Genomic DNA, 26357 nt, shown 5'->3' on the forward strand with positions numbered 1-26357 from the left:
TACAAGGGCATATCCTGTGTATCTTTCAAAAACACTGCAAAATTTAACATCTCCAATATGTTTGGGTTAACAATGATGCTGAAATATTGGGTATTGCCTGGGTCACTGTGGGCAAAGAAGCTTTTCTTTTTAAGCTTTATTTTTATGGCATTAATGATTTCTAAGTTTTATCACATTCTTTTTGTACTTCATTAGACAGATCCTTAATAAATAGGAACTCTTTTTTAACTGATTTTTTAAAAAAAAATATCTATATACAATATTTAAAGGTTACTTTCCATTTACAGTTATTACAAAATATTGGCTATATTCCCCATGTCATACCTCCCACTCCCCCACCCCTATGTGCCCCTCCCCGCCTCTCCACTGGTAACCACTATATCTGTGAGTCTGCTTATTTTTTGTTATATTCACTAGTTTGTTATATTTTATATATATTATATTTATATATGTTATATATATTTTATATATATTATATTTATATATGTTATATTTTATATATTTTATATATTGTTATATTCACTAGTTTGTTATATTTTTTAGATTCCACATATAAGTGATATCATACAGTATTGATTTTTCTCTGTCTGACTTATTTCACTTAGCATAGTGCTCTCCAGGTCCATCCATGTTGGTGCAAATGGCCAAATTTCGTTCTTTTTTATTGCTAAGTAGTATTCCAGTGTGTGTGTGTGTGTGTGTGTGCGTGCGCGCGCATGCGCACGCACGCACGTGTATGTATTTCACATCTTTATTATCCATTCGTCTGTTGATGGACACTTAGGTTGTTTCCATGTCTTGGCAATTGTAAATAATGTTTCTATGAACATTGGGATGCATGCATGTTTTTGAATTAGTGTTTTTGGTTTTTTTCGGATATATACCCAGGAGTGGAATTGCTGGGTCATATGGTAGGGAGGTTGAGAAACCTCCATACTATTCTCCACAGTGGCTGCACCAACTTATATTCCCACCGACAGTGTAGGAGGGTTTCCTTTTCTCCACATCCTTGCCAACATTTGTTATTTGTAGACGTTTTGATAATAGCAATTCTGACAGGTGTGACATGATATCTCATTGTGGTTTTGATTTGCATTTATCTAATAATTAGCGATGTTGGGCATCTTTTCATGTGCCTGTTGGCCATCTGCGTTTCTTCTTTGGCAAAATGTCAGGAACTCTTATTTTTAAATTTAAATAAGTTGGACTCTTATTTTACACTGCATATCTTGGGTTTTAGGTTCTGAGCTAATTATTGGGAAGAAACAAATGTGAGTAAAATCCAAAATCTTAGATGCCAAAGGTCTGGGAGAGACTGGGAAACAATTTACCTATAACAATCAAGAGATGTGTTATAGGTAAACAGACAGATGGAAGACAACATCTTTACCTTTGAGCTTTGTGGTTTACTACATTTTTAAAATTTGAAGACAGTTTTGCACATTTTAATATCTCTGACATTGGGATGTACTTTACAGTCACTGGTGAGTCAGAGCCAGCATTTTTATTTCCCGGTGACACATAAAAATAATGTCTCTTGTCATCAGTGGTGTCTTCAAGTTTATGAAATATCCTAATTTTTTTATTACTTTATAAGTCTTTTTAATATAAATTCATTGAAACTTCAGAAAAAATATCCACAATTAGACCCCAAGTTAGGGGAGACTTTACAGAGGTGATTATCTTGGAGTTGCCTTGAAGGAAGCACAGGCATTGACCCAGTTTGAGTGAGTGAGTTAGTGGAGGTGGCATTCCAGACCAAAAGAGTAGCATGTATAAAGCATATTGTTGTTAAAGAGTGTAGTGTTTTGGGGAAAGGGCTAGAAGTTTGATGTGGCAGAAATGTAGGATCTGGGGTGAGATGGGGAGAGTGATAAACTGGCCACAATGGTAACCTGCAGCCAGGCTTTGAAGGGCTTTGTGTGCCCTGCTAGGGAGTCGAGCTGTATTGACACAGCCTTGCAGCCTGGTAAAGCAGCTCTCCCCTCTCTGCATCATCAAGGGTGTGTGTGGCATTGACATAATAATAGAAGAGCGTGGATAAAGCAATATATCAGATAAGATCGACAGTACAGAGCTCTCCAAAGTACAGAACTACACTCTGATTCCAGCTGGACAGTGGAATTAAGTGGAAGGGAGAACTTCTTCATCAAGTGGGGCTATTTCCTTCTGCCCCTGTTGTGAGCGGAGTTGGGGTTCAGTGGCCTGTTTTGGAAACCTGTTTCTGCACTAGCTCTATGACAGTGCTGGTGAAAAATAGAGAATGGCTTTCAGAGGGCAGTTTTAATCCACTCGGTTGGAAATTTAGGGGTGGAGCATGTAGGAAGTAGTGTTTCGAAACTGTTTTTGACTTTTTCCTAAGGGTCATTTATTCTTAAATTTATTCCTAAATTAAGGGTCATTTATTAGTCTTAATTTCCTCTAAAGTATAATGTCTGGTAGAGGGAGGTTTTATAATAAATTTTTTAAAAATAGGTTTTCTGCTCCTTTTTGTTTTTTTTAAACACGTTTGGGAATTTGATCCAATATAGAAGAAATTTGTTCAGTTTGGGTTTGCAAATAAAAGAGGTACAGAACATTACTTCATCAAAGAGCCACTGAGACATAGTTAGAAGACCAAAAGGGAAAAGTTAACGGAAGCAGAATTAAACAGTATAGAAAAGGAAACTGTACTGATTTTTCTGTTACTTCAGGCTAATTTCAGTAACTCATTACCATCTACAGCCCCCGAGTATATTGTTTTGCATAGAGCTTTGCATTGTCAAACCAGTGGAAGGAACTAGTCTATTAAAAACATTTTCTAATTTCATTTGATTTCTAACTAAAAATTTTGAATAGTACTATGTTGACATAGTTCAAAAGTTAAAAAAGAGTACATAATGAAAAATCTTCCTGTCTCCAGCCCCCTTGCTGAGGAAGCGAATGTTAGTTTTCTAACATTGTGTCTTTCCAGAGATACATTATGGAGATGTGAGCAAATCTGTAAGTGGTAGTATCCCATACATTATTACTCAACAGCTTGCTTTTTTTTTTTTTTAAACAGCAGCTTTACTGAGATACAGTTTGCATACTATGAAATTCACCCTTTTAGAGCGTAGAATTCAATGTTTTTTAGTAATTCACAGAATAGTACAGGCACCACTACTACCCAGTTTTAGAATGCTCATTACCCCATAATGAAGCCCTGTATTCATGAGTGGGGTCAGTTCCCATTTCCCTCTGCCCACAGCCCCCAGAGTCTACTTCCTGTCGCTATGGGTTTGCCTATTCTGGAAATTTTGTGTAAGTGGAATCACATAGTATGAGGCCTTTTGTATCCAGCTTTCACTTACCATGTTTTCAAGGTTCATCCGTGACATAGCATGTGTCGATATTTTATTTCTTTCTATGTCTAAAAAATATTCCATTGTATGGATATGCCGCACTTTGTTTATCCACTCATCAGTTGATGGGCATGTTTTCAGTTCTCTTGGATATATACTTAGGAGTAGAACTGCTAAGTCATATGGTAACCCTTGGATATATACATAGGAGTAGAACTGCAAAGTCATATGGTAACCCTTGGATATATACGTAGGAGTAGAACTGCTAAGTCATATGGTAACCCTACATTTAACCGTCGGAGGAACTGCCAGTCTGTTTTCCAAAGGGCTGTGCTACTTTACATTCCCACCAGCGATGGAGAGAGTTCTAAGTTCTCCACATCCTCACCGATACTTGTTAGAGTGTTTTTGAATAGCCAGCCTAGTGGGTGTGCAGTGGTATCTCACTGTGGTTTCATTCACCTTTCCCTAATGATTAGTAATGTTTGAGCATCTTTTCATTTGCTTATTGGTCATCTGCATATCTTCTTTTGAAGAAATATCTATTCAAGTCCTTTGCTCATTTTTTAATTAGTTTGTCTTTTTATTGTTGAATTATAAGGATTACTTGTATATTTTGGATACAAGTCCCTTAATAGATAGATGATTTGCGAATATTTTCTCCCATTCTATGGGTTGACTTTCTTGATGGTATCCTTTGAGGCCCAAAGGTTTTTAAATTTTGATCAAGTCCAATTTACCTATTGTTTCTTTTGTTGCTCATGCTTTTGATATCATACCTAAAAACTATGTTGTCTTCTAAGAACTTTATAGTTTTAGCTCTTACATAACGTCAGTGTACATTTTGAGTTAATTTTTGTATATGGTGTGTCTACCTTTTGCTTTTTTCATTTAATGATATGTCTTGGAGATCACTTCATATCAGCACTAAAGAACTTCCTCATTCTTTCTTATGGTACCAGGGTCTTCCATTGTACAGATATATCAAATTTATTTAAACAGTCCCCCCATTGATGGAAATTTACATAAACATTTGGGTTTGGAAATTATTTCAAAATGTACTGTGGCTTGAGACGTTATTTCATACCAGCCTCCTCAAAATGGCAGTTTCAACCATTTGACAGACTTGTTGTTCTAAGCAATTCTTGCCATCCAGAAGCCTTTGAGTAAATGCCAGTCCTCTGGGGAGAATAACCCCAAGGAATTATTTCAAGAGCTTTCCCTCCATTAGATGTTTACAGTAAGTCAGGAGGCAGAAGATTCTTTCAGTTATCTGAAAATATCTGTAAAAATACTTTTGGAAGAACAAGGTGCTCTAACATTTTGTTGTACATTTTAAACTATAGTCGGTTACAGATGACTTAGTAGCATGTGTCCTCCTCTTACTGTTTTGTGGCATTGCTGTCTCTCATGTATGTGAATGTAAGTGGGTAAAAATCTAAACTTTGGGCGATTCTGCCAGCCACTCAGTAAGCGATAGAGTATCCAGAGATTTTGAAACATGTGGGTTTTTTTTCTTAAATAAAGAAGAAGGTTAGGGGAAAATCTTGAAATACACCAACACTTTGATAATCTGCAGAGTCTTATCTGGCCACTGGAAAGTAAGCAAAGAAAAGGCCAAGGGACAGCTAAGATTAATATGACAAAGTCCATTCCTTCTAGTTTCTGAGTCTTACTTGTAACACAGTTCTTTTTTTTAATTAAAAAAAATTTTTTTATTGAAGTATAGTTGATTTACAGCATTGTGCCAATCTCTGCTGTACAGCAAAGTGACTCAGGTTTTACACATACATACATTATGTTTTATTTTTTAAATATTTATTTATTTATTTATTTGGCTGCGTCGGATCTTTCGTTGTGGCACGTGGGCTCTTTGTTGCGGTGGTGTGTGGGCTTCTCTTTGCGGTGTGCGGGCTCAAGAGCGCACAGGCTTAGTTGCCCTGCAGCCTGTGGGATCTTAGTTCCCTCACCAGGGATCAAACCTGCATCCCCTGCATTGGCAGACAGATTCTTAACCACTGGACCACCAGGGGAGTCCCTACATTCTTTTTTAATATTCTTTTCCATTATGGTTTATCCCAGAAGATTGGATATAGTTCCCTGTACTATACAGTAGGACCTTGTTGCTTATCCATTCCAAATGTAATAGTTTGCATCTACCAACCCCAAATTCCCAGTCCATCCCTCTCCCTCCCCCCTCCCACCTCCCCTTTGGCAGCCACAAGTCTGATCTCAGTGTAACACAGTTTTTTATTAAGAGACTGTTTCCTCTTATTTATACACTGATCAAATTAGCGTGATGTCACAAAAAGAACTTTGGAATTGTTCAAATCCTTTTTCTGTTCTTGATGACAATGGATACCTTCAATAAGTTACTTACCCTTTCTGGATTAGAGTCTTTTCATCTGTAAAATAAACATGAACTAGATGAGTTTCCAAGCCCATAATAGATTAGAGCAATTAATTAGGAGGTGGAGTAGAGGATACTGAAGGCAAACTGCCCTCAGCAATGCTGACAACTGATTACCTGATTGGAATGGTAATTGTAAGAAAATTAAAAGCATTTACAAAAGTTCAAAAATAATCATGGCTGGAGACAGCTAGGTAGGGGCAAATAGCCCTACATATCTGAGTGGCCCCAGAGGGTATCACTAAATTATATTATGTTCTTGATGTCCACACAAGTCCTGAGTTACCAAAGAGTTAGCCAAAAATTCAACAAAGTAGTATATTATTTCTTTTCCATTTTTATTTTGATATAATTTTAGACTTACAGAAAAGTGGTAAAAGAATGCAAAGAATACCATCTACCCTTCAACCAGATTTCTCAAATGTTAACATTTTGTTACATTTTCTTAATCCTCAAGTGTGTATCTCTCAACTATGTGAGAGCAGCAGAAATGCTGGTCCTTTATCCTTAAATACCGTGTGTGTGTGTGTGTGTGTGTGTGTGCACACGCGCGCGCACCTTCCTTTATCCTTAAATACTTTAATGTGTATTTCTTAAAGACTAAGGACAAGGGAACTCCCTGGTGGTCCAGTGGTTAGGACTCGGCACTTTCACTGCCGTGGGCCAGGGTTCAATTCCTGGTCGGGGAACTAAGATCCCGCAAGCTATGCCTTGAGGCCAAAAGAAAGAAAGAAAGACTAAGGACATCACCTTATATAACCACAGTGTAATTATCTGACTTTATTGGGGTGTTGCCAGTTGCCCCAATAATGTCCGTCCTAGTAGAAGAAAATCCAGAATGGTGTGTTTCATCCAGTTGTCGTGTCTCTTTAGTCACCTTTAGTCTGCAGCACTTCCTGAGTCTTTTTTCCCTTAATTTAAATTAACATTCCTGAAGAGTACAAACCAGTTATGTAGTAGAATGTCCCTCCATCGTGTTTGTCTGATGATTCAGGTTATGCACATCTGGCAGGAGTACTGCGGAAGTAATGTTCTGTTCTTCTCAGTGCATCATATAAGGAGACGTTCGTTACCGATGGTTTCCATTATTAGTGACATTAACATTTGATCCTCAGTTAAGATGGAGTCTGCCATATTTCTCCACTGTAAAGGAACTATCTTTTCCCATTGTAATTAATAACTATCTTGTAGAGGAATGCTTCAAAACTACGTAAATATTGTTTCTCTGCAAATCGTCACTGTATTATTGTTTTATAAAGACAGAAGAAAAATAATACATTTTAGCAAGATTTTCATCAAAATGGTTGTGGTATTAAAAAAATAACTTCAAGGAACTTGTGGCAACCATATGACAAATATGATCATGTAGAATTCCTTATTATTAATTATTTAAAAGAAATTAGATATATGCAGTACTTAGTTTTTAAAAATATCCCTCACATATCTGAAGTCAATTTGTAGGTTTATAAATGTAAAAATAATTTGTTTTCTTAGTCTTATTGCTTTTGAAAGATTTAGGGATGAGTCATTCCCGGAAGTTTTTCTCCTTTGTCCAGTGTTAGGGGCAGAATGAACCAAACAAAAATTGTTTGAGAAAAAAAATCTTCTAAATGCCTCTCCTTTCCCTCCTTTTTCTGTGTTTCTTCACATCTCTGCCAAGAAGCCCACTTTTACCTTATTGCCCAGCTTAAAAACATTCAGTGGTGCCCATTTCCCCACAGGATCAAGTTCCAACTTCTCAGCCTACCTTTTCAACTTTAAAGTTTTCTTCTACTCCAGCCAAAGTAATCTACACAATCCATTTGGAAACAGCACCTCATGTTTTTCTGTCTCTGCAAATTGCTCTTCCTATCTTGATTCTTCTCAACATTCCAGATAAAATTCAAGTGTATTTCCCCTAAAACACTCCCTGACCTCTTCATTTTTCAAACTTCAACATTAATTAACTACATGTAGTCTATTTGCTACTTTACGGAGATGCTTTAGTAGGAAATTTTTTAGGGACGATAAGGTGGTATAAACAAGAAATAAAATACAGACTGGGTAGCCTGTAAGCCTCGTTTGGAAGGCTGTTCTGCCGTGTCCTCCCTTGTGCCCAGACCCTGCACACAGTAGGTACTCAGTGTTTGCTGTATACATTCTTACGTGTGTGAGTGTGTGTGTGTGTGTGTGTGTTCATGCATAGTATCTAAGGAGACTGCATCCCCCATAGAATGTAGCAGTTATTTGCTATTCAATAAATGAATAATTTGGACTTCCCTGGCGGTCCAGTGGTTAAGACTCCACACTTCCAACGCAGGGGGCGCAGATTCAATCCCTGGTCGGGGAACTAAGATCCCACATGCCGTGCAGCGTGGCCGAAAAAAAAAAAAAGAGTTATTTAATTGATATTATTGTCTTTTTTTGTTTTATTCTAACAAAACTTGCGCCTCAACAGGAAAGGGGGCACACATTTCCATTCTTGTCCCATATTTTACTTCTGTCCAAAGGTGAGCATTTATACTTTGAACTCTTCCGGGCATTGATAAGTTGGTGCTGATTAATCTGGACTCTTTTGCCAGAGTTTTCTAAGAGCCAGAGAGAGTTTGACTGAGTAGGATTAGGTTTCCGTTTAAGGGCAACTTGGTTTCTTTATTTTTTTTTTAAAGGTGCTTATACATTTCATTAACCAAAGCTTCACGTTATAGAAATGCTAAAAATACAGCTGTTATCGGTCTGTTTACTCCTTAAATGATCCTTGAGAACTTTCTGATCACCAGGAATTGTCTTATGTGTTCGGCGCACACGGGCCAAATAAGATGAGATTCCATCCCTCAGAGTCTCGAGTGATAGTGGAGTTCAAGACAACTGCAGGGCTAAATACCAAAAAGCTTTGGCTTCTCACTTGAAGGTGTAGCTTCAGTAGACTGCAGCCTACTGAAGAGGCATACGAGAAACATTGAGTAGTGGGGTGCAAGAGGTGGTCAGATCAGGGAGGGTTTTCCTGAAGTCCTGTTTAGGTGGAGTCGAGATTCTATAGGATTTCAGAGGTGGCCTCATTCCAAACTGTGCCCAGAGGTATGCCAACTGCGTGGCATGTTGAAGGAAGCCAGAGCAAGCTGATACCAGCTCACCAGCAGTAGCCCTCGCCAAATGTAAAGCAGGAAAGGGGGGATGTTACTTTGAAAAGCTTGGAAGCAGTAAGGGAGCTTTTAAACTGAGTTTTAAATAAGAAATTAGAAATTTGCATTTAATTAAGAACCTGTCCAAAGAATTACCAGGTAGAAGATCAGCTCTGACAGTACCTATGGACCTAAAAAGGTTGAAGTATTTCCTCCCTCCTTTAATTCACTTCCCCCTGTGTGGTTAAAATGTGGTTAGTCTGTTTGTCCAGTTTCAGGTTGCTATGGCAGCAGACACTGGTTTTACACACTTACAGCAAACCTGAACTTCTCAAAAACCAAGCAGAGAAGTGGTTTTCAAGCTCTCTTCAATAGACTTCTAGGGTATTTCAGGAACAGTGCTTTAGAATTTCCAAATGTTTGATGTACATTTTGTTTGTTTCTAAAGTATATATATATTTTTTTTAAAATAAATTTATTTATTTATTTTTATTTGTTTATGGCTGTGTTGGGTTTTCGTTGCTGCGCGCGAGCTTTCTCTAGTTGAGAGGGGCAGGGGCTACTCTTCATTGCGGTACGCAGGCTTCTCATTGCGGTGGCTTCTCTTGTTGCGGAGCACGGGCTCTAAGCACGCAGGCTTCAGTAGTTGTGGCACATGGGCTCAGTAGTTGTGGCTCGCGGGCTCCAGAGCACAGGCTCAGTAGTTGTGGCGCACGGGCTTAGTTGCTCTGCGGCATGTGGGATCTTCCCAGACCAGGGCTCCGAACACGTGTCCCCTGCATTGGCAGGCAGATTCTTAACCACTGAGCCACCAGGGAAGCCCTCTAAAGTATATTTTTAACCATTAAAATAATAATAAGGAACAATGTGCCAGACATGAAGTTATATACATGATTTGGGGACTTTGGAGAACACCACCATGTTAACTCTGGCAGCCAATGCATTCTTCAGAATAAAGCACGTTTTTGTAATTTCTATGTATACATTTAAACTTGTAAGTGTGCGTTTGATTAAGAGGGTAGTAGACCATCGCCCCAGTCTTTTGAAAAATTCAGGTCCACACGTGTGCACTAACTTATATTTTACAAGTCAACATACCTGTATCTACATTCAATCAAATGCCAGGCAAGGCTTGGCTCATCTGCTTCAGGCATGGTCTTTTTTATTATAGTATCATAAGTAGAGTCCAGCCTCTCATTGGTGTGCTGGATAGTGGTTACAAGTGTAGAATCACCTGAGGGCCTTTTAAAAATCTTGATGCCTAGGCCACACCCCATACTAATTAAATCAGAATCTGTAGGAATAGGGGCAGGACCTAGGCATCAGTATTTTTTTTTAAATAAATTTATTTATTTATTTGTTTTTATTTTTGGCTGTGTTGGGTCTTTGTTGTGGTGCGCAGGCTTCTCATTGCGGTGGTTTCTCTTGTTGCGGAGCATGGGCTCTAGGCACGTGGGCTTCAGTAGTTGTGGCTCACGGGCTCAGTAGTTGCGGCCCACGGGTTCTAGCGCACAGGCTCGGTAGTTGTGGCGCATAGGCTTAGTTGCTCCACGGCATGTGGGATCTTCCTGGACCAGGAATCGAACCCATGTCTCCTGCATTGGCAGGTGGATTCTTAACCACTGCGCCACCAGGGAAGTCCAGTATTTTTTTTAAATAGACTTTATTTTTCACAGAAAAATTGAGAGGTCATATAGCCATACACCCATATTCCTTCTGCTCCCCACACATGCATAGCCTCCCTCATTACCAACATCCCCTACCAGAGTGGTACATTTATTACAATGGGTAAATCTACACTGACACCTCATAATCACCCAAAGTCCATCATTTACATTCTTGGTGTTGTACCCTCTTGATATTGTACATTTTGTGGGTTTGGACAAATGTGTAATGACATATACCCATCAGTACACAGTCCCATACAGAGTAGTTTCAGTAGCCATCACTAATTTTCAAAGCTCTCTAGGTGATTCCAAAATGTAACCAAGGTTGAGAACCATTGTGCTGTATTCTACTTCTGGACTTTATTATTGTAAGTTTTGAGTACTTCTTGCCTGACTTGTATATGAAAACTACCTTTATCTCCATTATATATTGGGTTCCCCATAAGATTTTATAGCTACTTTATTTATTTATTTATTTTATTTTTTTGACTGTGTTGGGTCTTCGGTTCATGCGAGGGCTTTCTCTAGTTGCGGCAAGTGGGGGCCACTCTTCATCGCGGTGTGCGGGCCTTTCACTATCGCGGCCCCTCCCGTTGCGGGGCACAGGCTCCAGACGCGCAGGCTCAGTAGCTGTGGCTCACGGGCCTAGTTGCTCCGCGGCATGTGGGATCTTCCCAGACCAGGGCTCGAACCCAGTGTCCCCTGCATTAGCAGGCAGACTCTCAACCACTGCGCCACCAGGGAAGCCCCTCCCCCCCCCCCATAAGATTTTGTTTGAATAAAGGACTTTCTTAAAGGTTGGTAATCAGCATAGTGAAAAGAGCTAGGCTTTGGAGTCTGAGGGTCCTAGATTCAACTTCTGGCTCCACAGCTGCTGAATAAGTCACTTGGGCAAGTTCCTTAACCTCTCTGAGCTTCCGTCCAATAGGTAACACCCAACAGTGAAGCTGAAAAATAATAAATGTGCCATAGTTTAATAATGTTTAACCCATGGTGAGCACTTAATAAGTGATGGTTTGTCCATTGCTTCTTTACCTTTTGTCCTATTTTGGAGACAAGAAGTACCCTTCTTGCCATCGAACATAGGCACATACTTTACCATCTATTGTTTTGCTGTTCCTGTAATATTTTGTATTAGCCTTTTCTGGTTTGGATTACATGTTTGTTCAAATATCTCCTAACATACTGTAGGCCTTCTGATAAAATAAATTTGAGAGCTCGGAAATACAGATTTACAGTACAGTGGTCTTTTGCTTGAGTAGAAATTTTGATATGCCATTTCAGCACCTGGGAAGCGTAAAGCACATGAGCGTGTTATTCTGTTATCCATGGGTACGCCCCCAGAGCTTTCAACATGTTCTTTTTTTTTTAAATTATTAGCACCTTTAATTATTATTTATTTATTTTGGGGGGGGTGCTGTGTTGGGTCTTCGTTTCTGTGTGAGGGCTTCCTCTAGTTGCAGCGAGCGGGGGCCACTCTTCATCGCTGTGCGCGGGCCTCTCACTATCGCGGCCTCTCTTGCTGCGGAGCACAGGCTCCAGACGCGCAGGCTCAGTAGTTGTGGTTCACGAGCTTAGTTGCTCCACGGCATGTGGGATCTTCCCAGACCAGAGCTCGAACCCGTGTCCCCTGCATTAGCAGGCAGATTCTCAACCACTGCGCCACCAGGGAAGCCCCATGTTCTTTTTTTAAAACTTGTTTTTGTAGTAGCAACTCTTTTAAATTTATTTATTTATTTATTTTTGGCTGTGTTGGGTCTTCGTTTCTGTGCGAGGGCTTTCTCCAGTTGCGGAGAGCGGGGGCCACTCTTCATCGCGGTGCGCAGGCCTCTTACTGTCGCGGCCTCTCCCGTTCCGGAGCACAGGCTCCAGACACGCAGGCTCAGCAGTTGTGGTTCACGAGCTTAGTTGCTCCACGGCATGTGGGATCTTCCCAGACCAGGGCTCGAACCCGTGTCCCCTGCATTGGCAGGCAGATTCTCAACCACTGCGCCACCTGGGAAGCCCTCAACATGTTCTTTATGCTGAGCATTTTAGTCCACTATAATCTGTCAGAAGTAAAATGATCTGATTTCTTCCCAAAAGTGTCTTCTTTTCATCTCCTTGCTAAGAACTGAGAAATGTTTGGACAGTTTTGGACAAACATTTGGACACAGATGATACAATTCAGGTTGATTACAACTGTGGCGTTTGTGTTGACTGCTTGATTGGAGACTTTGGTCTTTAGTGGAATCTGTGCCCTGTCTCTGCACCAGCCCGGGTGCATCCCAGGGGCCAGGCACTGCACTGTAGATGTTTGTTCATTTGTCTCCACGAGACTGTCAGTCCATTAAGGGCAGAAGCCGAGTCCCAGCGTGGTTTGAAAGGATAATGGTTGATTGAAAGAAGGAAAGCCGTGGCAGAAAAGAAAGATGAACAGTACATACATAGAGGAGGGCAAACAAGAAATACCAGGGCTTTAAGGAGTCAAGTGATCAGTTCAATGACTAGCCTGATTCAGGACCTTTTGAATATCTCTCATTTGAGAAACAGAAAGATCTTTGCTGGTACAAAAAGGTTAAGGATAAAGATGTGGCCAGCTGGCCATCGATCTGAGTAGAAGGAATCAGCTCTGAGAGGAATTTGGTAATCCTGTGTGTTAGTAAAAGTACATAACTTTTTTTTTCTTTATTTTAATTGAACATTTCAAAAGATGAGTTGCCTTTGGGATTTTCTCATCAAAATAGGAAGGTGACTCTTGGAGGAAACCTATCTAAACTTCCTCTAAGATGATGTCAGCATTCAAACTTGATCCTGAGTAATCTCTGAAATTCCTTTTGTGTTGGGCATTATGCTGAAGCCATTGGTTGTGAAGCAAGTATAATTTTTTATGGCTGAGCGTAAATGAGTTGTGGTTGGTCTCTTTTATTCTTCTGTCCTTCTTTCATTCATTCATTTTCTTTCCAACTTTCAGACAAATGTTTGTTGAGCACACTGACAGAGGCAGGCATTTGCAAGGTAAAGAGGGTGGTTTGGTGAACAAGGTGGACACAGCCACTGGCCCTCCCCTGGTTCCGGCAGCAGGTCCCTCCCGTAGAGTGTGAAGGGTGCCTTGACGGGAAAGGCAGGATGTAAAGGGGCACAGGGTGAGGGATGTGGGGCAGACACTGGGAGGAAGTCATTTTTAGACTGTGGCCTGAAGCATAACTTCAGACAAAGTGTACGGAAGAGCGTGTGTTCCTGACAAATGAAAAGCTTAATTTATTAATATTTATGGCTCGTTGAATAGAGTAGTTTTTTTAGCCTCCCCTTACTTTGTGCCACCCAACTGAAGCAGGTCCAGAATAGCCCTGATGCATGGCAGAAAGCAGCCCCCTTCAGCTGCAGAGTGGCCTGGTGCTGAGGGGGGCGTGAGGCCTCTGGCTAGACCCCCGGCAATTTTTCCACCGACACGCATCGTCCGTTGGCTTCCCTTTATTCAGCCTGTTTATAGGAGTCACAGCTGTGCTGGGAGGGAATCACGTGCTGGATGCTTTCACTGGAGCACTGGGGAATTAAAGAAGTAAATCTCTTAACACCTACTGATGTCTTCCTTTCTCTCTTTAAAAAAAATCAGTTTTTATTATGAAAAATAAAATGTATACAAAAGAAAGAGAGTGGGCGTGTGTGTGCGCACACGCATCGATACACTTTGCGGAGTACACATTAAAAAACAAGCTCCCATGCCCTCACTACCTAGCCTCGGAAATTAAACACGACCAACAGTGTGAGCTGCACACATCCTGCTCCGTGGACACCCCGTTCCAATCAGAACCACTAGTCTGAATTTTGTGTTCATTGTTCTCTTTTGTCCCTCTCTTTTACTATGTTTTAAAAGGTCATATTTACGCTTGCGCTAGGAGATATTACAATATCAGATTATCACTGTGTACCAACAGCAAACAAGAAATAGCCTGGAAAGCTTTTTGAGTAAATTGCTTGATTGTACTCTTTTAAAGAGGAGAATATACTGGTAACATCAAAGTACTTTAAAAAAAAAAGTCAAAACAAAAGCCTTTCAATTTCAAGGAAAACCTTAACAGGGTTTGTTAAAAGGGTAAGGTTTTTACAAAGCAGGGTGTATCACACATGGACTCAGCAGTAACACGGCAAGGAATTGCTTTAACAATAACAGTGAAGACACTGTTATTTTAAACTAGGCCATGAAAGTGTTTGTTCATTCATAATAATGCCACTCCAGTGTATTTTAAATGATTTTGTGGTATCAGAGTTTGAATTTACTGGCATAAAGGTCACCCTGACATGTACTAACATGAGACATGATTGACATTGGAAGACATGATTGACATTGTATTACTTCAATAATTCAAAATATCGAAATAGATCATGTCAGGAAATAGCCCTTTGGGCAAACCATTCTTGAATTTGCTTTTTTTGTGCTTGTGTTGGATGTTGTTTGTATTCTGTATTTGCACCCTACCCCCCCTTTTTCCCCTAAACTGTTCAGGTTTCCATCCAAAATGGAAGAATATCAAGTTTGGGGTATCATATTTGACTACTGTAGAAATGACCCTTAGTGAGTTGATTGCACAAACTTTTTGATTACTTGTCAAATGATTTTGCAGGCTTTTTTCGTTTGAATTGATCTCCTACTTTGAGGGTCATTATCACTCCACTGCTAAATGATACTTTTGGGCAACAAAAGTGGTGCATTTTAGAAATTTATTTCCCAGAGCACATCAGAAGAAGAGTTGTTTTTGTTTATATGTTTTCTTGCCCTTTGAACTGTAGTGTAACTTAGCAAGATTCCTTCCCCAGGAAGAAAGTAAGCTCAGCTCCTGTTACCATTCTGAAGTTTATCTGTAAGTTAATGTGTAACTCAGAATCCAAAGTTGGCCAGTTGTAAAAACATGTGTATATCATTTAATCTTTTTATTTCATTTCATTTCATTTCTATGTTTTTATTCCTGAGGCAATTGGTTTTTCCAAGATTCAACAGGAGACTTTTTCCCCCCCATCAATGAGTTTTTAAACTAAAGTTTTAATACTTTTCACAGCGATTTTTGCCACTATACCATAATTGTAAATCTGAGGCTTAAAAAAAAACCTATGTAATATCTTATTCAGACTGGGAGTCCAGTCTACAGTGACATGGGATGACATGGATTAGAACAATAGTTTCTCTACATCTCAGTGCTCTTTATATTTGCGTTCTTTAGCCATTTTAACTAGCCCCTTAAAACTCTCTTTTATGACTCTGAAGACAAGCCATCTGAATTTCACAATAATTTTACTATATACTTCCATAATACCCCTAGTCACTTAAAAAAAAAAAGAAAAGACTGACAAAGCAAAGCATTCCCAATTGTTTAAGAAACCAGTGAATTCATCCCTGGCTTGGGCTGCATGAAATGTAGTCCGAGGGGGAGATCTATGCTTTCCTTCTCTTTCCCCACATAGGAGAAACTTTGCTGGCGTTCATGCTCATGGCAGTTGATCAGAAACTGCTGTAAGCACTTTGGGCTTCTATGATGTACGTGGTAACCACATGCAGTTTTAAGTACGGGTCTCAGCTGAAACTTCTCCCCGAGATCAGCTGTGCGGAGCACCTGACTCCCAGCAGTTCTCTTGGTTGAATGCCCTTCTCTCAGCTCTCATGTCATCATGACTTCCTGTCTCCTTGTCCGTAGCACTCTCTGTCCTGGGGGCTCTCATCACAGGCAGAGGAGCAACAAGGTGACAGCGTGGCTGCTCAGCATGTTTAGGGAGGAAGCGTAGGAGACGAAGTCTGAGAGGTGGCCGGGGGCTAGCTTACATCGGGCTCTGTGGGTCACTGTGAGGACCTAGACCTGATCCTGGCTGATGTGGGGAACTTGGAGGGTTTTGAGCAGAGGAGAGATAAGATCTGACTTGCATTTTACCAAGATCTCTCTGGCCTCTCCGTGGATTGGCTGCAGTTAAGTGGATGAGGTGGAAGAGAGAACCAGCTTAGGAAGTCACGGAAAGCACCTGAGTGAAAGAGGATGATGGCCTGAACCAAAATGGTAGCACTGAAAGAGCATGGAGAGATCAACTTCTAGATATGTTTTTCGTAGAGACGCATGTTTTGTGACGGCTTAGAGGTAAGTTGTGAGAAAGAGAGTTGTCCAGAGCTTTGGCCTCAGCCACTGGAAGTCTGGAGTTGTCCTTTACTGAAATGGAGAAGCCCATGGAAGGGCAGGTTTGGAGGTGGGAATCAGGGCTTCAATCTTGACATTGTTAAATTTAAGATGCCAGTTAGATCCAAGTGACATTGCTGGATAAACATTTGAATACATATGCACGTGTATGTGTGTGTGTGTGTGTGTGTGTGTGTGTGTGTGTACAGGGGTCATTGGCATTTAGGAGGTATTTAAAGCCCTGAAACTAGATGAGGTTACCAACTTCCTTGGCGGTCCAGTGGTTAGGACTCTGCTTTCTCACTGCAGGGGGTGCAGGTTCCATCCCTGGTTGGGGAACTAAGATCCTGCATGCCGCATGGTGCAGCCAAAATAGATAGATATATAGATGAGGTCACCAAGAGAATGACTGGATAAGAGGTCAGAGGGATGATCTGGGACTGTCCAGCATGTAGAGGTCAGGGGGACTAGAAAAGGAGCAGGTAATGAGATGAGGAGAGAATCAAAAGGGGGTGATGTTTCAGAGGCCAAACTGGAAAAAAAAGGAGGGAGTGATCAATCGTATCAAATGCAGGCAGATCAATAAGACGAGATTTGAGAATTAACGGTTGGTTTAGCCACATGGAGGTCGTTGGATTCCTTAACAAGAACAGTTTTAGTGGAGTACTGGGGATGAAAGCCTGAACTGGGTTTCTTCAGGAGATAGTGGGAGGAGGGAGACTGTACACAGTGACTACAGACAATTCTTTCAAGATTTACAAGTCAGAGGAGGGCAAAGGGATCTTCGCTGTGGGGCAATGCAGGGTCAAGATTTTTTCCCCCTAAAGTTGGGATATAAATGCATATAATTCTATGGCTGATGGCAGTAACTCAGTAGAGAATGAAATCTTCAGGAGAAAAAGGGAGACTTGCTGGATCAGTGTCCCTAGGTGCGTGAGAGCAGATGAGATCCAGTGCACAGTGGAGAGTAGTGCAGACATTGCCCACATAGGAAGACAGGGCACAGATGCAGAAGGTGAGGGTAGGATGTGGTTGGGGACACAGAGAAGTTCTCTTGTGATTGCTTCTGTTTTCTTAGGGAAACAGGAAGCACAGTCGTCAGCTGAGCGAGAGAAGCAGGGGGAGGTCCACAGCTGAGGTTAGAGAGGAAAGTATAAAATAGTCATTTAGGAGAGTGGAGCCTAGATGGAGTAGGGAAATGTGGGAGGATTGCTGGGCACCGTTAAGAGTCCTCTTTGAAGTTAGCGGTCATGAATTTAAGGTGAAACCAGTCAGCGGGATTGTGTGCTTTTCTCCAGCTATGGTCAGTCACCCTGGTAGAGATGCAGAATGGATAGAGAAGTGCACTTAACCAGAGTTGAGGTCTGGCCGGGCGAATGCGCTGGCGGGAGAGAGAGGCAGGGGTGCTGACGGTGCAGCCAGGGGATGAGTCTTGTGCTGCACCGTGGATCTAATCCGAGCGGGACCAGTGGAGACATGCTGGGGATGAGACAGTAAAAGGATTGGAGGACTGATGGATTCTGGGTTCTAATGTGGCTGAAGGATTGATAAAATCAGGGTATTGGAGGAAATGTTCTGGAAAGTCAGAAGTGGTCAATCAGAGGGTAGAGAGCCTGAAAATTAAGATTGTGGAGGGGGAGCAGGTATTAATGATAGGGTCTCGGGCAGCGGTTCTCGACCAGGAGCAATTTGCCCCTGAGGAGGGGACATTTGCAGTTGTCTAAGGACACTTTTGGTTGTCACAGCTGGGATGAGAAAAGCTGCTACGGACACCTAGTAGAGGTCAGGGGTGCTGCTAAACATCCTATAACGCACAGGCAAGCCCCACAGCAAAGACTAACCTGGCCCGATTGTCAACAGTGCCACGGTTGAGAAGCCCTGGGCTAGGGCATGATTATGGGAATTAGCAGCTGGGATCGGCCTGAGGATAAAATCGTTGGAGAAGATAAGATAAACAAAGAGATCAGGGTTTTGGAAGGTTCTTCCTATGACTAATGGAAGCTCCAAGAATTATGACAAGAGTGGGAGAAAGAGCCAGGGACAAGAGGAAGTTAACTAGCTATGTATGGAGTTATTTTATTTTTCTGCAACTGGCTGATTGGCTGGAGTTGGAATTCATTTTCCTGGCTCTAAGAGCTGCCTGTCCAAATTAGCCAAAGAGCGATGGTATGTTGTTGTTTTTAAAAGCCACTTGTAGTACATGAAATTTCTAAAAATCTTATATTTGTATTTGTATGGAAATATGTATGGAAATATGTTAATATAAATGTTTCAGACATTACATGAAATTTCTAAAAATCTTATATTTGTATTTGTATGGAAATATGTATGGAAATATGTTAATATAAATGTTTCAGACATTAAAAAATAAATAAATAAATAAATAAATAAATAAATAAAAGCCACTTGTTTCTTAACCAGCTTTGGCATAATTAAATTGTCTGTCTTAAATAGATTGTCTAAAAGCCCATTTAGGCATTTGGTTGGTCTTTTTGGTCAAAATTCCATGACTGTAAACTTGGGCACTTGGCCTAGTTGCATCATTAAATAACATCTCAAGGTAACAGTTCTTGCAGCCAGGCCTTGTGGCAGGGATCTGGTTTGAGAAAATCCTTGAGAAACTTTATTTGTTGACTTTAAAGACTGTGACTTTCCTTGCATTGCTCATCCTAGTGGAGAAAACTAGTCAAAATCACACAGTAAATAAGGGTTACAAACCAGTGCTGCTTCCTGGAATAAACTGGTCAGATTGTCCAGTTTTATGCTTTGTCCTTCATTTTGAACTCAAGTGCCCTGGGGCTGCTTTTCTGCCTACCCACAATAGCAAGGAACTGTCTTTTGTTGGCTTCTTGTTTAAAAGAAGGGCTTGTTTTGAGGTTTGGACCACGAATAATAATCCATTGTTCCATATAATAATAATCCACCCTCTTTAGCAGAAAAAAATCTGCTTGATGCAGTGTGGCTATCAGTTTATTTAGAAGAATGGCCAAAAGTGCCCATTGTGTCGTGAGGATAAACATTTGGAAGATGGTTAGGAGGAATGGGGGAGTACTCTTGTTCTCCTTGGCCTGGAGTCATAGTTAAGACCTCAGGAAGAAAAAATTCTGAATATGACCGTCAGTCCTGGGTGACAATACCCCTCCTTATTCTGCTTGTCTGTTACATTCTAAGAATAATTGGAACACTGCAGATAGGGATTCTCTCCTGACTATTTCTTTAAAAAAACCTTGTTTTGAAAATGGGTGTTTTTAATCTCTTCTATATTAGCTCTAATTGCTTCCACTTTTAGGCCAAATAAGTTTCTTTCTAACCTTCTTTAGTCCATGAAAGGGTCTCTTTTTGCGTGAAGATTATTTTATTTTAGCGGGAATCCTTAATAATTCCTGCAGTTGCCTCTGATTATAGATCTCGGAAAAAGAGCTATTTTTATATGCCAAGTGATAGATATTTTAATTACTACTTCCTGGGCTTAGGCTATCTGAAAAAAACTCAGTGAGTAAATGAATATGTGACCCAGTGTGGTCAGTTATTTCTTGAGTACACATGTGTCTAGCACACTGAAATCCAGAGGTAGGTAAGATTTCACTAATGAAAGCAAGATATGTTATGCTGCTTTTTTTTTTTTTGCCTTAAATACCTTATAGGAAAAGGGTTAGTTAAATAATAAACATGGCTTTAAAATAAAGTGATATCTTACCTAAAACAGTTTTAATTGCTTTATATATGGAAGATGAGAAAAGATCAACTTGATACAAATTGAAATGTAGCAGGTGAATGTGAGAACTATTTAAAGAAGTAAAAATATGGCCTCCACATCATTAAAAACAGACCATCAGAGAAGCATGGTGAGATGTCCTTCAGTAGATGAATGGATAAACTGTAGTACATCCGTACAAAGGATATTATTCAGCAATAAAATGAAATGGGCTTTCATGCCACAAAATGACATGGAGGAAGCTTAAATTAATATTCCTAAGTGAGAGAAGCCAATCTGAAAAGGCTACATTTACTGAATGATTCCAAATATAGAATATTCTCGACGTTAGTGCTACACTAATGCAAGATGTTAATAATAGGGGAAACTGGGGCTTGGGGGAAGCGAGAGAGAATATATGGGAACTCCCTACTTTCTGCAAACCTCAAACTGCTCTGAAAAATAGTCTATTAATTCAAAAGAGAACATAAATATTAGGTATAACTGAACCAGTAAAAATGTCTTCTTATTAGAAAACAAAAATCCCAGACTCTCAGTGGTTTAGTTTGTAGGAAGTACCTGGCTATATAATATTCTGCCAGAAATGTATAGTACACAGTGGTGATGGATTACTGTATACATCTTGTAACGTTCTTGTATCTTTTCTTTGTCCTCTGATAAATATGCACAGTGGTGTTCATGCTAAATCCTACTCTTAAGCTTTCCTTGTTCCTTTCTCTCCAGTGACTGCTGGTGTGTCGGCCCTGGAGGTGTATACACCAAAAGAAATCTTCGTGGCAAATGGGACACAAGGGAAGCTGACCTGCAAGTTCAAGTCTACTAACACAACTGGCACGTTGACCTCAGTCTCCTGGAGCTTCCAGCCAGAGGGGACTGACACCACTGTGTCGGTAGGAATGCTTGTTTGCTCTCCGCTGGTCGTACCTCACGGGGTTCTTTACTGATCTAGTGTGATTAATGACCCATTCTTCTGATTGCGCACTTGCAAAATGAGTGAGTTTGTTATCTATTAGAGACTTCAAGGCCCGTCTCTTGCTTGAGACTCTCCAAAAAAAATAAGTTCGGCCTCTCTTAAATGCAGCTTCTTATCTGTATTGATACTGATATTGATATCTCTATCTATCTATCAATATACTGGGTTGGAATGTATGCCTGATTTCCAAATGTTTGAGTGGACCTGTGTCCCTCAGGATTTATAAAAAGGAAGGCCCCCTGGGTGTTGTGTCTGAATAGGAAGGAAAGGTGAGGTAAAGTCAGAGATTACAAATTTATATGACTTCCTCACTGGGTCCAATTGGGTATGGTTCTGGGTAAAACAGTCCCAGAGTGAGTGAGAGCAGGAACCCATACAAATGTCATGGGGAAGCAGAGTCAGGCATTCTGTTGCTTCCCATAAATATGGCATCAACGTGGATCATGTATCCTATAGATGCAAAATTAAACACAGGAGATTTACCCAGGAGAGTCCAAAGAGTTATTTAAATTTGTGAAGATTTCCCACTGACATCTTTTGCCAGACCAGAAGTGAGGGACATTGTTTTATCTATAGAAAGTAAAGCATCATCAGGAAGACACCCAGATGCTCTTTCCTTCAAAGAGCAGTTTTACTTATGCTCAAAACATTCTTGTCATGTGGGTCAAAGCAGGTTTACATACCCCAAGCCTTAATATTAAGAACATGCTGTATTTCTTTTTTTTAATAAATTTATTTATTTATTTATTTATTTATTTATTTATTTATTTTTGGCTGTGTTGGGTCTTCGTTGCTGCACGCGGGCTTTCTCTAGTTGCGGTGCGCGGGTTTCTCATTGAGGTGGCTTCTCTTGTTGCGGAGCACGGGCTCTAGGCACGCGGGCTTCAGTAGTTGTGGCACATGGGCTCAGTAGTTGTGGGTCACGGGCTCTAGGGCACAGGCCCAGTAGTTGTGGCGCACGGGCTTAGTTGCTCCGCGGCATGTGGGCTCTTCCCGGACCAGGGCTCGAACCTGTGTCCCCTGCACTGGCAGGCAGATTCTTAACCACTGTACCACCAGGGAAGTCCAAACATGCTGTATTTCTGATTAATGTTTTTAGCTAATCAATTTATACTTACACACCAATCTGATTATAGTTAATTCCAGAATGTTCAGTTACTGATACAGGATCCTTTAACTCCCAAATGTCAGGGCATAGTTAATAAGATGAGCAGGATGCTCTTCATTTTTATAGATTTTCAGGAGAAGGAAAAATCAAGCCCAACATACCAGATATGGCTTTTCTGGTCCATGGAATTAGGGTCCACATGTCTAAAACTGAGCTCGTCTTTTCTCCCCTCTGTTTCCCTTCTGTGCTAGTTCTTTTTGGGTATTTATGTTCTTCTAGGGACCTGATTTTTTTTTAAATCTTGAGTTTTGTTTGGGGTGGGGGGGCGTTTGTCCTTCCCTTCCCCATCCACTACCTCTTCCCTTCTACTCCTCACACCCACCCTGAGAAATAAGAACGTTTGCTGGCTCTTCCTACTTCGTTTCTGGCATCTAGCTTTTTGTCAGCCTTCCTGCTTCTCTGCTCTCCATTAAGTGATAAAAACTGTGTACCGGGACTTGTGCGGCAACCCCCTTGGTTATTCCTCCACTTCAAATTATCCATCTTTCAACCCAGTCCTACAGTCTACCAGGTGCCTTGTCTTAAAACAGTTCTTTCACCTCACCACTGCCCTAGTCAGAATCCTCATAGTTTCCCACTGCAAACAGTGCTTGTCTGTTCTAGCCCCACTTCTGTTCTCTCATGTGATCTCCTTCAGTCTAGTAAAAAGTGCTTTATGCTTTGTTTTTCCACTTCTGAACTCTTGCCATTTAAGTTGTATCCCATCTTCACATTGTGATCCCTCCATAAGACCTCTTTTGACCTTTTTAGCTCTTCTTAAAACTCCCTGCCCATGTTATCTGGGCCACTCCTGTGAGAGAAGGTCCCTTGCTATGACAGTTTTTCTCTTCTTTATCTTGAATGTAAGCATTTTGAGGGTAGAGATCTATCTTACACCTTTGGCGTCCCTCATGGTTTTAACACTGTGGCTTTTACTTAATAAATGTTGGTCGATAAGGAGATCTAGTCCCTTTTTGTGTGTGAGTTTTTTTACTGTTTCATTTCTCTCTTTCCTACTGGTTTGACCAAAGCGTTATTAATCAGTGCAGTTCAGCAAACATATACACTTCCTGTGATGTGCTAAGTGTGGAGGAGCACAGAGAAATACAGCTTGTGCCCTGCCTTCAGAGGGCACCCAGTCTGATGAGGGAGAGGTTTGCGGAGACCCAAAGATGGGAAAGAGTGTAGTGTAGGTCTATGTTGCTGCTTCAGAAGTGCTTCAGGGGATATTTGTAGATGAGGTAGGAAGGAAAGCAGAGACCAGATGACAGAAGGACTTGTTTGCTAAGTTAAGAGTTTATGGTTTATTTCCTGGTAAAGAAGAGAGGTGAAGGGTTTGGGGCAGGCGAGATATGATCAGACATGAGAGGCATTAAATAATGGAAATAGCTTAAGCTTTGAATTCTGTCTCCGAGAACAGTGACCTTGAGTAAGTCACTAAGGTTTTCTGGGCCTCTTTCCTCACTTGCCAAATATCTGGCAGGTGATTCTCACCTTGCAGCGTGGTTATGAGTGTCAGAGCGTTATTTTTCATGGTATTTCACATTTCTGCCCATCTTACAAGCGGAGGCCCTAGCTGCCTGTCTTGTTCAGTGACTAGCTTTGGAAGGCAGAAGACGGTGTCTCCCTCTGGAGCAGAGGACAGGTTTGCTTACTGTCCAAGATAGTAATATGTCTCCCATTGGGGCCATTATAAAAGATTTGGATTTCCTAAGCTTGGGGCTCCTCAGCTGTGAAACCGAGCCTCTGCACGCACAACATCCACCCAAGCCCCTCCATGCCGTCCCTATGGGCCTTGGGGGGCAGGGGCCACTGATAAAAACATGCTGCTGTCTGTTTGTAAGTAATAGGGTCCTTTGTCTCCAAGTCTTCTTCATGAGAACAAAGACTTCCCAGGAGTCTTGTGTCTTCTGCCAGCATCTGTGAACCTGTGGCCGACTTGCAGGGAGGGTAAAATCTCAGAGCCTTCATAGTTCCTAACAAGCATTAGTTATATTAAACACAGGGTATATATTTGATAAATGGTTTTTAATTTTTTTTTTCCCAATAATCATTTAGGCATTGTGGAGGATGGATTAGAGGAGCTTGAGACCAGTTAAGAGGTCATAGCCCAAGATGATGAGGACATAAAAATCAGGTATTATCAGTGGGAATTAAATAGAAAAGAGAAACTTAGGAGATGGAATTGACAGGATTGGGGATTTTTTTTTCTTTAAAGATTTATTTATTATTTATTTATTTATTTAATTTATTTTTGGCTGCATCAGGTCTTAGTTGAGGCATGCAGGATCTTCGCCGAGGTATGCGGGATCTTTCGTTGTGGTGCGCGGGCTTCTCTCTAGTTGTGGCGTGCGGGTTTTCTCTTCTCTAGTTGTAGCGCGCAGGCTCCAGGGCGTGTGGGCTCTGTAGTTTGCGACATGCAGGCTCTGGTTGAGGCGCATGAGCTCAGTAGTTGTGGAGCGCGGGCTTAGTTGCCCCGCGGCATGCGAGATGCTAGTTCCCCGACCAGGGATTGAACCCGCATCCCCTGCATTGGAAGGTGGATTCTTCACCACTGGATCACCAGGGAAGTCCCAGGATTGGGAAATTAATTGGATGGGAAGGAAGACAGAAGAATTAACGGTAACTCCAAAATTTATGGTTTGCGAGACTGGCATGTAGCCATCAGTCAAGATGAGATACACAGGTAGAAGATGGAGTTTATAGGAGAAGGTGGCAGACTTGGAGGGTGGAGGCAGCTGAGTGAGTAGGCAGTTGGATTAGGGGTCTAGAGCTGCAGGAAGCACTATGCGTGAGAGAGGTTTGCGAGTTAACAAAATGTAGATGGTCATTAAATCATAGGAATGGATGAGATTGCACAGGGGTTTTCAGCTTCCACAAAAGGTTCTGAAAATGTTGTGTTTGGATTGCCAGTGCAGCTGATTGGTTGACTAATGCTCATTTCCACCACCCTCCCCAACCCCACTATCGCCCCATCTGTGAATCCGAACAAAGACATCCAGCCTCCAGCAGAGCTGCTTGGATTGAAGCCATGTATCAGGATAGATCCCCACCCACCAGGCCTGACCTTACTTCCAGGGGGCTGGGTTTGACAAAGTTACTTTGAGAAATGAGTTCCTTTGCTGAAAGCAGGTCTGGGGAGAGAGTGAGAGTGGAAAGAGAAAGGGGCTAAAGGCTGAAGCTGCAAAGGCGGACGAGGACATTTTCGGTTGTCTGGGTTGTGTTCCTTTCACACATCCATGACTTTTCTGTAGGAAACCAATAAGTAAGACTGGGTAACCCATCAGATTAACTGATCTGTGATATTTAGGCTTCTTTTTCTTTTTCTTTTTTTAAAATTTATTTTTATATTTATTTTTGGCTGTGTTGGGTCTTCATTTCTGTGCGAGGGCCTTCTGTAGTTGTGGCAAGTGGGGGCCACTCTTCATCACTGTGCGCGGGCCTCTCACTGTCACGGCCTCTCCTGTTGCGGAGCACAGACTCCAGACGCGCAGGCTCAGTAGTTGTGGCTCACGGGCCTTGCTCCGCGCATGTGGGATCTTCCCAGACCAGGGCTCGAACCCGCGTCCCCTGCACTGGCAGGCAGACTCCCAACCACCGTGCCACCAGGGAAGCCCTAGGCTTCTTTTTCTTGATGCTTTGCGTATCTTAATGGTAAGTTTTGTGAGTTAAGGCTGAAACCTTTGGATTCACTGGGCTTAGTCGTGGTGTCCATCAGAGAATTGGCTTTGAAGAGTCAGGTGGTCCTGACTTTGACTCTGGATCCACCACCTACTGTCATTGTGACCTTGGGCAAATGGTTTCTTTGAGTCTCCATTTCCTTATTATAAAATTATGGGTGGTAATTGCTATACCACTGGGCTATTGAGAGGTTTAGAGAGAAT

At 41.4% G+C, this 26357-nt stretch overlaps 1 protein-coding gene across 1 annotated transcript in view; it reads left to right on the forward strand.

The window, feature by feature from the left end:
* Positions 1-26357, forward strand: part of MPZL1 (myelin protein zero like 1) — a 64050-nt gene that overhangs the window by 20308 nt on the left and 17385 nt on the right. The window contains exon 2 of the mRNA XM_057529854.1: positions 21077-21243. Coding sequence (XP_057385837.1) covers positions 21077-21243 — 167 coding nt within the window. The remainder of the gene's footprint in view (positions 1-21076; positions 21244-26357) is intronic.

This window comes from Balaenoptera acutorostrata, chromosome 1 (assembly GCF_949987535.1).
Source record: "Balaenoptera acutorostrata chromosome 1, mBalAcu1.1, whole genome shotgun sequence".
Classification (NCBI taxonomy): Eukaryota; Metazoa; Chordata; class Mammalia; order Artiodactyla; family Balaenopteridae; genus Balaenoptera; species Balaenoptera acutorostrata.